Raw genomic sequence first — 11,264 nt, forward strand, 5'->3', positions numbered from 1 at the left:
ATAAGCGTACTTCTTGAAGTGGTATTCTAAAGAATTCTTAATCCCTCATAGACTTAAAAACCACTGTGTCTTCATCAGGTGATCTTTCTGGTTCCTAGGAACAGAATATGACTCACATTATTCAAATATAAAGGGGAGGTTGTTAATAATTAGAAAAAATAAATATCTTCTAAGATATTCCAGGACTGGAAATACCATCTGAAATGCCTGAGCCGGCAGAGGAAGCCGGTGGCTCCCTCGTCCTGGGCTACTGTGGTCAAGAGAAGGGAGACTGGACATGGGGGGACAGAAGAGAGCAGAGACAGCAGATGTTCTCTGCACCCACTCACTAGTCTTCCTCTCTCCTGAAACTCATTCCCATCATCTGTAAGTGTCACATAATCATCCACCTAGCCAAAACATAGTTAGGAAAGTCAATCAGTTTGTGTACCTAATATATGAGGTTTCTCCCCAGAATAGAAACAACGAAACTTTGAAGTTGTGCCCTTTAGATGGTCACCATCAATGCAGACAAGAGGTCAGCTAATTATAGCCGGAGGGGATGTGTCCCCTATCTGGACAGGGGCTTGTCCAGCTGGTCTGCTTTCATAAAACAAGTTTTATTGAAACAGCCACGCCCGTCCGTTTCCATTTTGTTTATGGCAGCTTTTGCACTACAATGGCAGGGTTGAGTCACTGCAAGGGAGACAGAGCCCATATGGACTGCAAAGCCTCAAATGTTTACTATCTGGCCCTTTGCATTTGCAGTTTGCCCACCCTGGTGTAGATCATGGGGGGTTAGCTGCCTGGGAAGGATGTCAGTGCATTGAGAGTGTTGCCCCTGTGAATGTCTTCTCTGAGAAACCAGGTTTCCTTCCTCCCCCGTCCCGGTCCCCAGGGCTCTGCTGACACCATCATCCTTAACCCTTTGTTCTCTGTCCCCTGCCAGACTCCGACCTGAGCATGCGCACACTGAGCACGCCCAGCCCAGCCCTGATATGTCCACCGAGTCTGCCAGGCTTTCAGAATGGAAGGGGCTCGTCCACCTCCTCGTCCTCCGTCACCGGGGAGACGGTGGCCATGGTCCACTCCCCGCCCCCGACCCGCCTCACGCACCCGCTCATCCGGCTGGCTTCCAGACCCCAGAAGGAGCAGGCCAGCATAGACCGGCTGCCCGACCACTCCATGGTGCACGTCTTCTCCTTCCTGCCCACCAACCAGCTGTGCCGCTGCGCGCGCGTGTGCCGCCGCTGGTACAACCTGGCCTGGGACCCGCGCCTCTGGAGGACTATCCGCCTGACGGGCGAGACCATCCACGTGGACCGCGCCCTCAAGGTGCTCACCCGCAGACTCTGCCAGGACACCCCCAACGTCTGTCTCATGCTGGAAACTGTCACTGTCAGTGGCTGCAGGCGGCTCACAGACCGAGGGCTCTACACCATTGCCCAGTGCTGCCCCGAGCTGAGGCGCCTGGAAGTCTCGGGCTGTTACAACATCTCCAACGAGGCCGTCTTTGACGTGGTGTCCCTCTGCCCCAACCTGGAGCACCTCGATGTGTCAGGTAAATGGAAACGTACCTTCCAGCCGTGGGCCTTCCCAATGCACCACTCCAAATCAGTGGTGACATTGCCACCAGCGGAGGGTCCACTTCTTGCTAGCCATCAGAGATGGTGGGGTGGGGGATAGGGAGGCTGGCTCTTCCAAAGGAACTGTCTGTATGCAGTCATGACCCTGGAGGCCACAAGTGTCCTTTTCATCAACTGATGTCCGCTTCTTAGAGGAGCTCTTTGGGCAGTTCAGGTTAGTATGGCTTTTAAATGTGTCTTTACTCTTTGTAACTCCCACAGTTATTTCAGAGCAGTCATAGATAATGGGAACAAAAAAATCTAAGTGCAGATAAATATGAACCAAGAGGCGAACTCAAACACAGTTGAGAAGCTACTCTTAGGTCCACGTGTTGTTGGCCCACAGAGCCATGTCTGAGCTGTAACAAGGACCACGTGTGTCTCTGTGCTATCGGCATTGCTGTGCCACTGCAGGTGATAGAACACTAAGCTGTGGCCTGTGCTCTTGTGGCTCGCCATTTTGTAGACATTGTGGGACGCCCATTATAGCCAAGTGTCTCCTAACATTTCATCCTCATTCTCCTCACCCCTGGGTTAATTTTGTATCATTTCTTAGGCAAAATTCTGCCATTTTGTAGACATTGGGAGACGCCCATTATAGCCAAGTGTCTCCTTACATTTCATCCTCATTCTCCTCACCCCTGGGTTAATTTTGTATCATTTCTTAGGCAAAATTCTCAATCACACAGTGAAAGGGTAAAGTCCATTGAATCATTGAAATTAAGGAAATCTCAGCATGGCCGCTTTGCTTGCAAACCTCTCTCAGGCAGGAAGAATTAAAGCCCAGTCTCACACTTTGGCGCCAGACAGGGATGAGGCTGGACTAACAGCCATTCTTTATCTCATCCGCTGCCCACTCAAAAGATGAACATTCGAGAGGCCGAAATGCATAAGATGCATCAGGGAGCTAAAGAAAGGAACAGCGTGAGTTGCAACCTCAGGGATTGTTGGGGAGGGATCAAGAAGTAAAAACCACTGTGATGGGTGAATAAACAGAATTTGGGATTTTCAAGCATCTGAGGTAACTGATGCCCTCCAATAAAATCTGAGGTAAAGCTAGCTCTCTCAGCTTGCCCTCGCTTTTGAAAGCCTACATCTGAAAATATTTCAGATGACAGTCCGTTATTTTTGCAGATTCCTTCCTCTGCTGGAAAGCAACTCTCTGCTCCTCCACTTCAGCTGGCTTCTGGACAAAACCATAGTCACTGGATGTTCAGTTAGTCATGAGCAGCCGTTGGCATAAAGAAGCAGGAAATGAGGAGGTTTTCTTACATTTTTCCTCCAAGGAATTGTGAAAAAGAAATCATTGTGATGTGGTGCGAACTAATTTCAAAACTTTGTGACTAGAGACAATTCACAGCTTTTTCTAGATGTGTTTTCTCTTCAGCAGAAAAAAAAAAGGCAAAAGCTGGGTTCTTTAACATTCTGAGAGTCTGAGCATTTTATAAACACCTCGTTTTATTGTATTTTCTCAGATTAGAAAATGATTCATTTTTGGAATTCCCATCTTTGCTAAAGGGGCTTCCCATGTACCGTTAATACATACTGCAAGTCATTGTATCCTCTCTTTCAGCATCCTTTTGAAATTCAGAAATACAGAAACTACTCTGGCTATTTGGGAATGGAAATTCTTGGGCTTCTAGCCCAAGTGATCCTGCAGGGCCAGTGAATAACCATTAAGCCTTGACATCTGTCCTGTAGATCAATCTGACCAATTTACAGGTTCAAATATATTTGTGTAGCATAGTTGCATGTCTCCCATGACCCCAGTGATCTGCGTCCATAGAAACTAAATCAAGGGAAATCCGTAGTCACTAAATTAAGAACACAGAATTCCAGATATGGGAGGGATTTCCAGGTAAATGGACTTGAAAGACCCAAAAGACCATAAGTATAGGTTTGTCATCAGCACCTACTAACAGTGCCCTCTCATTTGGAAGAAATCCAGAAAGTACTATGTTGATACAAAGAGAGGCCAGAGGGCTGCCAAAGCTGATGTCACTATGCTTTGCTGTCTTTGGTTTTTATAGATGGCCTTTGATAGTGGCTACCTTCTCAATGGCAGTAAATTTGACTTTGGGAGACTCATACTGGTCTAGAGCTTAATACCCCTAACGGACAAGAGACTGCCTATCCCATCCCTAGCAATGCAAAAAAGTGCCCATTTGGAAAGCTATCTTTTCAAGTCATTGAAAATTACTACAATTAGCTGTTATGTTTTATCATGGTCACACATTACCTTTTACTAACGCTATCTTTAAACATCAATGTAATATATTGAAACCAACCAACTTTCAGAATTTAAAATGTTGTAGTTACTGCATATGGAATTGCTTCAGAAGGGCTCTTTACAACTATTGACCTGGGAGTCATCCTTACTTCTCTTTCTAGGAAATCTTTTATATCCAGCCAGTAGAAACCTATCAAGGTGATTCTTCCTCCCCAGTACCTTGAGTCCATCCTCTATACCTGCCTGCCTGGATGCATGCTTCACTAACCATCCTCTTTATATCTCAATCTCCACAGCCCATCCTCCATACAACCAACCTCTGGAGGATTTTTTTCAAACTGCAAGTCTAACCTTCACTTTCCTGCATAAAATCTCCAATTGCTTCTCATGTCCTACAGGAAAAATTCAAATTTCTCAGCAGAGCATGTAAGTCTCTGCTTAGAAAATCTGTGAGAATTAGGGCTAAAGCTAAAATTAAAAATTATTAATCTAAAATAATACAGGCATATCAAAGTAGTTTCTTCACCAAAACTGTGCTAAACTAGCATTTCATTAAATTTGGGACTCAATTTCAAAGATGAGATACATATTTCCTTATACCAAATACAGTGTCTTTCCTGGAGTGCAGCAGGTCTTGCTAGATATTAATAAAAAGAAAGAAAGAAAAGAAAACGAAACTGGAACCAAGAATTTGAGAACAAAGTTTATCATATGATCTCGAAAAACAAAATCCCTTCACAGGCGTTGCAGATGGACAACCACTAGCACAGACAAAAAAAATTCAGTATAAGCAGGATTACAGTCAGCCTAATGAAAGATACCAAAATAAAGGGATATTTCAAAGCTAAAGTTGAGGGAGACTGTATTTGTCTGTTTTTGTTGCTTATAACAAAATATCTGGAACTGGGTGATATATAAAGAAAAAGAAAATTTATTGCTTACAGTTTCTGAGGCTGGGAAGTCCAAAGTCCATCTTGTGGTGGCAACAGTGACCCAGGGGTCTCACATTGCAAGATGGTGGAAGCAGAGAGAGAAAGAGAGCAAGAGAAAGACAGACTCTCCTCTTTTTTTAAAGCCCTCAGCATCGCACCTTTGACCACCATTTTTAATCCATTCACTACTGCACGATCCTACAATCCAATCACCTCTTTAAGGCTCCACCTTTCAATTACTGTAATAGGATTTCCCACCCTCTTAACAGTCACAGTGGGAGCTAAGTCTCCAATACATAAAACTTGGGGCACACAATTCAAGCTTCAGCGAGTTTTGGAGGACATAATTTAATCCACTACAGGGACTAACCACCTTTCACCAAACCATGGAGCCCACTGGAACAGTGTGACCAGCCTGTGACAAGTCACATCTTTGTTTTCAAGCTTTGGATTGCATGCTTCACTCCTTTCTGAAATTCTTTGACTTGGTAGCACATGGCTTTTGAACCTCATTAATTCCCAGGATCTGAGTTTTTTAACAGTTTCCTGGGCAGCCTGCCAGGAGGTGGGAGGAAAGTCCTTGTTAGCAACACTGTGCAGCTGCGCAGAAGCCTGTGATATTGCATTGAACAGCCAAGGTACAGAGGTGTCCAAAGTGAGGCACCTGGCTTTAGAGCTGCCAGAGGAACTGGAAAAGAGCAGAGAGAAAATGAAAAATATATATACAGTCTATGCAGTGGAATGAAATATACATAAATATACTTTTATTTATATAGTATATATTGACTGTGGATATTTATTATGTATTTATATTTATATACCATAAATATATTGTACATATTTTTATAAAGTAATCTATAGTGAACTGAAATATACAATGAGTGTTTATATATTATATATAAATATATATAATAATTACCATATATAGTATATACATGTAATTTATACACACATATATTTAGGGGTTTAGAAACAGTGCTTGCAGGGGCATCTAAAGATATTTTTTGGAGCATTAATATCCTTTCCTGTAAAATTGACTGTTCTAAGAATCAGGTAAGAAAATTTTATAAAAGTACTTTGTAAACTTCATAGTTCAACACAAATAAAAGTCATAATAATTAACTATAAAATAGACAATTGTTTTTCAGTGTAGACATACTTCAGCCAGGGTCAAAATCCTGAAGACTTTAAATGTTGGAGATTAGATTATCCCATCTTGTCCTCCTATAGAAAGAAGACTTTCTTCTCTGTATAAATCACTTATACATTCATTCAACAGACATCTCCTGAGCACCAGATATGAACCAGGTATGAGAGATACAGCAGTGAACAACCCAGAGTTTCTTTTCTTAGCTTACATTCCAGAGCGAGGAGACAGAAAATGAATAAGTAAACAAATAAATATATAATGCCACCGACTGATAAAGAGTGTTGAAGAAAAAGGAAAGTAAAGCAGGGTATGGTAGGCTACCCAGGCTGGTAAGGGAAGAATTGTCCAATAAACTGACATGGGCTAGGAGACCTAAGAAAGTAGGGGAGCACCCATGGGGTTATCTGGGAAAGCCCTCTCCCGAGCTCAGACCCTGTGGCTGGATAGTGCTTGAGGTGTCTGGGAAACAGCAATGAGCCTAGTGGGGTTGGAGGAGCAGGATAAGAGATGAGGTTCCCTCTGGACCCCTCTGGCAGATGTGCAGAGAATTGACTGTGGGGGCTACGGGCAAGGCAGGGAGACCGTTTGAGGGGCTAGAGCAGCAATCCAGATGACACTGTTGTGCTTCCTTGACCGAAGAGCATTGAATGGAATCCCCAGATAGTCATCTTCTTAGACTAGTAACTACGTGCATTTCCTGGAGAGTTTTCCAGGTTTGTTTGTGTCCATTATCTCACTCCATCCTCATTACATCCCCACGGTGTGGGCTCACCAGCTGGTAATTCTCATTTCATAGAGGAGAGTCTTGAGATGGAAAAGTGGAGCTTCCTGCCTGAGACAGTAGATCGGAACCAGGTGTGACTCCCAACCCAGTGTGCTTTCTGCCAAACCAAGATCATGCCCAAGCTTTGTCTCTCATATCTCATTTCTTTGAACCAGGGAGCTACCAGACCATGGCATGGAAAGAACTGACCTCTCCTGAGCTCCCGGTACAGTCTGGACCAAGGCAAAATATTTTCACATACTGTCTCACTTCTTGTTCAGGGCTGCCTTGCAGGGAGCGTGATCATCCCCATGTTAAGACAAGGGAAATACTCAGAAGGATTGACGTGCCCAGTGGCAGGCAACTAGTGATGGATCAAGGATCAGAATTGTGATCTTTCTGATTCTAAAGCCCGTGAATCCCTGTAAATCCAGATCATCAAAATAGCTAAATAATCGAATGAACACGGGCAACGTTTTCTTTATTTTCTTCTCTGTATGGGCCGAGACAGGGTAACGTAGGGACAGGACTTAGGAGAGGGGCTGGGAGAGTCCTTTCCTGGCGAGGCTCCCATTCCGGCAGGTCGCTCTGAGCGTGTGTTCTGTCTCTTTGTATAGGGTGCTCCAAAGTCACCTGCATCAGCTTGACCCGGGAGGCCTCCATCAAACTGTCACCCTTGCATGGCAAACAGATTTCCATCCGCTACCTGGACATGACGGACTGCTTCGTGCTGGAGGACGAAGGCCTGCACACCATCGCGGCGCACTGCACGCAGCTGACCCACCTGTACCTGCGGCGCTGCGTGCGCCTCACCGACGAGGGCCTGCGCTACCTGGTCATCTACTGCACCTCCATCAAGGAGCTGAGCGTCAGCGACTGTCGCTTCGTCAGCGACTTCGGCCTGCGGGAGATCGCCAAGCTGGAGTCCCGCCTGCGGTACCTCAGCATCGCGCACTGCGGCCGGGTCACCGACGTGGGCATCCGCTACGTCGCCAAATACTGCAGCAAACTGCGCTACCTCAACGCGCGGGGCTGCGAGGGCATCACGGACCACGGCGTGGAGTACCTCGCCAAGAACTGCACGAAACTCAAGTCCCTGGACATCGGCAAATGCCCTCTGGTGTCCGACACGGGCCTGGAGTGCCTGGCCCTGAACTGCTTCAACCTCAAGCGGCTGAGCCTCAAGTCCTGCGAGAGCATCACCGGCCAGGGCTTGCAGATCGTGGCCGCCAACTGCTTTGACCTCCAGATGCTGAATGTCCAGGACTGCGAGGTCTCCGTGGAGGCCCTGCGGTTTGTCAAACGCCACTGCAAGCGCTGCGTCATCGAGCACACCAACCCTGCCTTCTTCTGAAGGGACAACTGCCAGCCCGCCTTGTGTTCGTACAGACGGGAGCAAAACAAAATGTGTTGAGCAAGCAGCATGTGTAAGCACCGACACCCACTCATAACAGATGTTTCTTCCAGGAAGGTTCTTAGGAATCTGGCTTTTATGTTTCCTAATTTCTCATGGGCAACACAGGTCAAAGAAAAGAAGTGGGGGGGGGGAAGGGGAGGGAGACAAATTTCTATCCCAGCGAATAGTTGTGTGGTCAGGCCATGTGTAGGCAGTTTCTCTTCAGCAGGCTGATTGCAGTGTGTTTTCGAAAGCACCTTACCCCTCCCCCTCCCTGCCCTGCTCCTGGACACAGGCCGGACCCTCCTCCCTCTAACCCCACCCCACCCCCAACAGCAGCAGCAACAAAGCATCAGAATAATAACACTCTCAGATTTCCCCTTGATTGGCCAAAACCACACTCTTCAATCCCACAAAGTGCTTTTCAACCCTTTTTAAAGAATCCGTTGCAGCAAGCAGCTTGGTGGAAGAAGAGACCAGCATTCTTCCCTTTGCTCTGCCACTCCCTAGCTGTTTGACCGTGGCCAAAGCACTTCACCTCTCTGGGCTGCAGCTTTCAGCACTGAATCAGAGGCCATCCAGTGGGAGGATCAGCTTCATGCTCATTTTAGAACTGAGAGAACAGAGATACCAATAAACAGAAGCACCTTGGCATAAAGCACACAAGCATCAACTTCTCCCAAGAGAATTGATTCTGTAAATGGGCTGTGCTCTTAGGAGACTTCAGTGCCAATGTCAGTGCACAAAGGGTCCTGTACATCCTTGTGCTCCCATCTGAGCATTACCCATGTCCCTGTTTGTATTGGGCGAGTCGATTGCACATCCTCTCCGGCCATGCTGGATGCCGTGGTTTCTGTGCACAAATACTTTCAGTTTTTCCCCACTGCAAACCATCCCAGCAAGGCACTGAGACCCCTAAACACAGCCAAGCTCAGATCTCCCAGTCAGGTTGCTTTTTCTGAGTATTTTCAAATATGAGGAAAGACCCTCACAATTTTTAATTAAAAAGTGAGGCCCAAGGGAGCACATGTCCTCAAAAGTTTTACTAATCCCTCTCATGCACACTTGCCATGCATCAGACACATCTGTCCTGCAGCTGGTAGGGACAGATGCCTTGGTTCTTTGTCATTCAGATCACATTTTGACTTTTCTCATCTATTTATTTCTTTATGCATCCAGACTTCATCACATGAAGCCTATTAGGGTTAAGTTTGTAAGTGTTTAATTGTGCGAGTTGACACCTTGCGTACTTTCCATGGCTGTCTGCATGTTTTCTGTCAGAGAATTCAAAGCTGACTTCCAGGCGTTTAAACACTGTTCACTAAAAAATGCCAGACAAAGGGAAGAGGGAACACATTGGTTAGACTTAGGTGCTAGTCCACCCAGCAGGCCCTTGGAATAGAACATTAAAATCATTACAAAATATGAATTGTAAATGGATGGGATTTTAAATGGTCCTATTTGGATAGAAATCTTTTTGCTAGCCCTATTTGTGTGAAATCAGGTAGCCAGAAGAAATTCCATTGCCTGTTTTCATGAAATTGAGTTGTCTTTTGTGAATAAATACGTTACCTTTCCCAGATTATTCTCTCACCACACACTTCCTTCATCACTGCTAGAACAGCTCATCCATATCATTTTCAAAGGGTCCACTCTCCAAACCCAGAACCTCTGCGTCTCCAAGCCAAGCCTGCCAAATTTGTTTCAGAACAAGCTTACACAACTCATGACAACTGCACTCCCACTGTAGGCTCCCGTGTGTACTGTTGTCTTATGTTGGGAAAGAGTTGGAGTAATGAGGTGGTGTCTGCCCATGAGCCTTCTTCCATATATCATATGAAACATGGCCTCCTGTCCAATCAACGTCATTACCAACTTGGATGTGCAATGAGGCTTTGTGCTATGTGGAGGTTGGGAGGTGGGGAATGAATTTTTTGGCTGGAGACAGTATCTAGTGATGGCCAAAGAGTGTAGAACAATGGAAGAGGCTGAAAGTACTATTCTCCTGTTCTGTGACTTGTGAGCCTATCTAAATTAAAGCCTCATAATTTGAGAATCACAAAGGATTGTCCCTAACCCTTGGCACTGGGATCTTTCAAGTGAGCTGGTTTAATACTCCCAGAATGAGCAGAGAGGTCCAGAATGGCTCCCTGTGCCATTATGAATACCTTTATCACCACCATCTGACCACATCACCCAAACTGTCTTCCAAGCATGAGACAAAGCGGACTTTTCACACTGATTGCCCAGCACAAACTTTCTTTCCCAGTTTCTCCTTCTTCCCCAGTGTCTTCTCCATCCATTCTGTTCTCCCTCAGAGTATGAATCTGTGACAGAGGTTACTGGGGAAACAGCTCAGCAGATTTTAGAGACCAAGCAAAAAGCCTCACTGGAAAATTAATCTGTTTGAAAACATTGCTTCCTTCCTGGCTCTGCTAAACTGAATGTTCATTGTCTTTTTCACTTCTAATGTTCAAATCACTGCGTGCTGTATGACTCTAGAAAGCCTTAATTTACTACCACTGAGAAATAAAGCAATATGTTGGTAAGCAGGCTCAGCTTCATTTTTAATACCTTTGCCAAAAGAAAGTGGTGCTCAGATGGGGACCCTCAAAAGTGATCAACAAACTTGCTTTATGAGGAAGGACACAGCAGGCCAGGTCACTGCCACTGCTAACCCTTTAGAGTTGCATCCGTGGTTTTGTCATCTCCCTTGGTCCAATAACTTTGGCTTGACGTTAGCAGGTAAGTGAAAAAAAATAGCTTCACAGTATAGTACAGTTCTTCAACTCCTTATCCAAGTTCTTGGTGCCATCTGTAAAAGGGAATTCACAATTTTTCAGACTTTAGGAAGTGATCTATGGTGTATTTTGTAACAGTCACAGCAGAGCCTGGGATGGCACCCTTAATTGAACATGTCAATATTTCTGCAGCAATAGGTATGAATAGTCACACTTCATGAGGTTATTACAGACTATAAATAGTATAAATATCCTTGCATCAGTTCAGGTCAGGTTTTGTCACCAAATTAATTCATGCCATACATAATGAAAAGACTTCTCCACCCACTCTCCCTCCCAAGCTTTCTGGATTTCAGAATCATGGGTAAGTAATTATAGGCCTGAAAATACCCTGGTAGTGGTTACAAACATTGGAGGAATCTTCAAAATTATGCTGACCACTAGTTAT

At 45.2% G+C, this 11,264-nt stretch overlaps 1 protein-coding gene across 1 annotated transcript; it reads left to right on the forward strand.

Moving 5' to 3' along the window:
* The first annotated feature begins 932 nt into the window (after positions 1 to 932).
* Positions 933 to 9,299, forward strand: FBXL7 (F-box and leucine-rich repeat protein 7). The gene is made up of 2 exons (XM_008585075.1): positions 933 to 1,540; positions 7,297 to 9,299. The coding sequence occupies exons 1-2, from the start codon at positions 943 to 945 to the stop codon at positions 8,031 to 8,033; spliced, it is 1,335 nt and encodes a 444-aa protein (XP_008583297.1). The 5' UTR covers positions 933 to 942; the 3' UTR covers positions 8,034 to 9,299.
* Positions 9,300 to 11,264: the final 1,965 nt, after the last annotated feature.

The sequence above is a fragment of the Galeopterus variegatus genome, unplaced genomic scaffold (genome assembly GCF_000696425.1).
Source record: "Galeopterus variegatus unplaced genomic scaffold, G_variegatus-3.0.2 Scaffold3442, whole genome shotgun sequence".
Taxonomy (NCBI): Eukaryota; Metazoa; Chordata; class Mammalia; order Dermoptera; family Cynocephalidae; genus Galeopterus; species Galeopterus variegatus.

Coding starts and splice junctions, on each gene's coding strand:
- FBXL7 (XM_008585075.1), top strand. CDS start 943: ATGCGCACACTGAGCACGCCCAGCCCAGCCCTGATATGTCCACCGAGT. Junction 1,541..7,296: donor GGAGCACCTCGATGTGTCAG/GTAAATGGAAAC, acceptor CTCTTTGTATAG/GGTGCTCCAAAGTCACCTGC.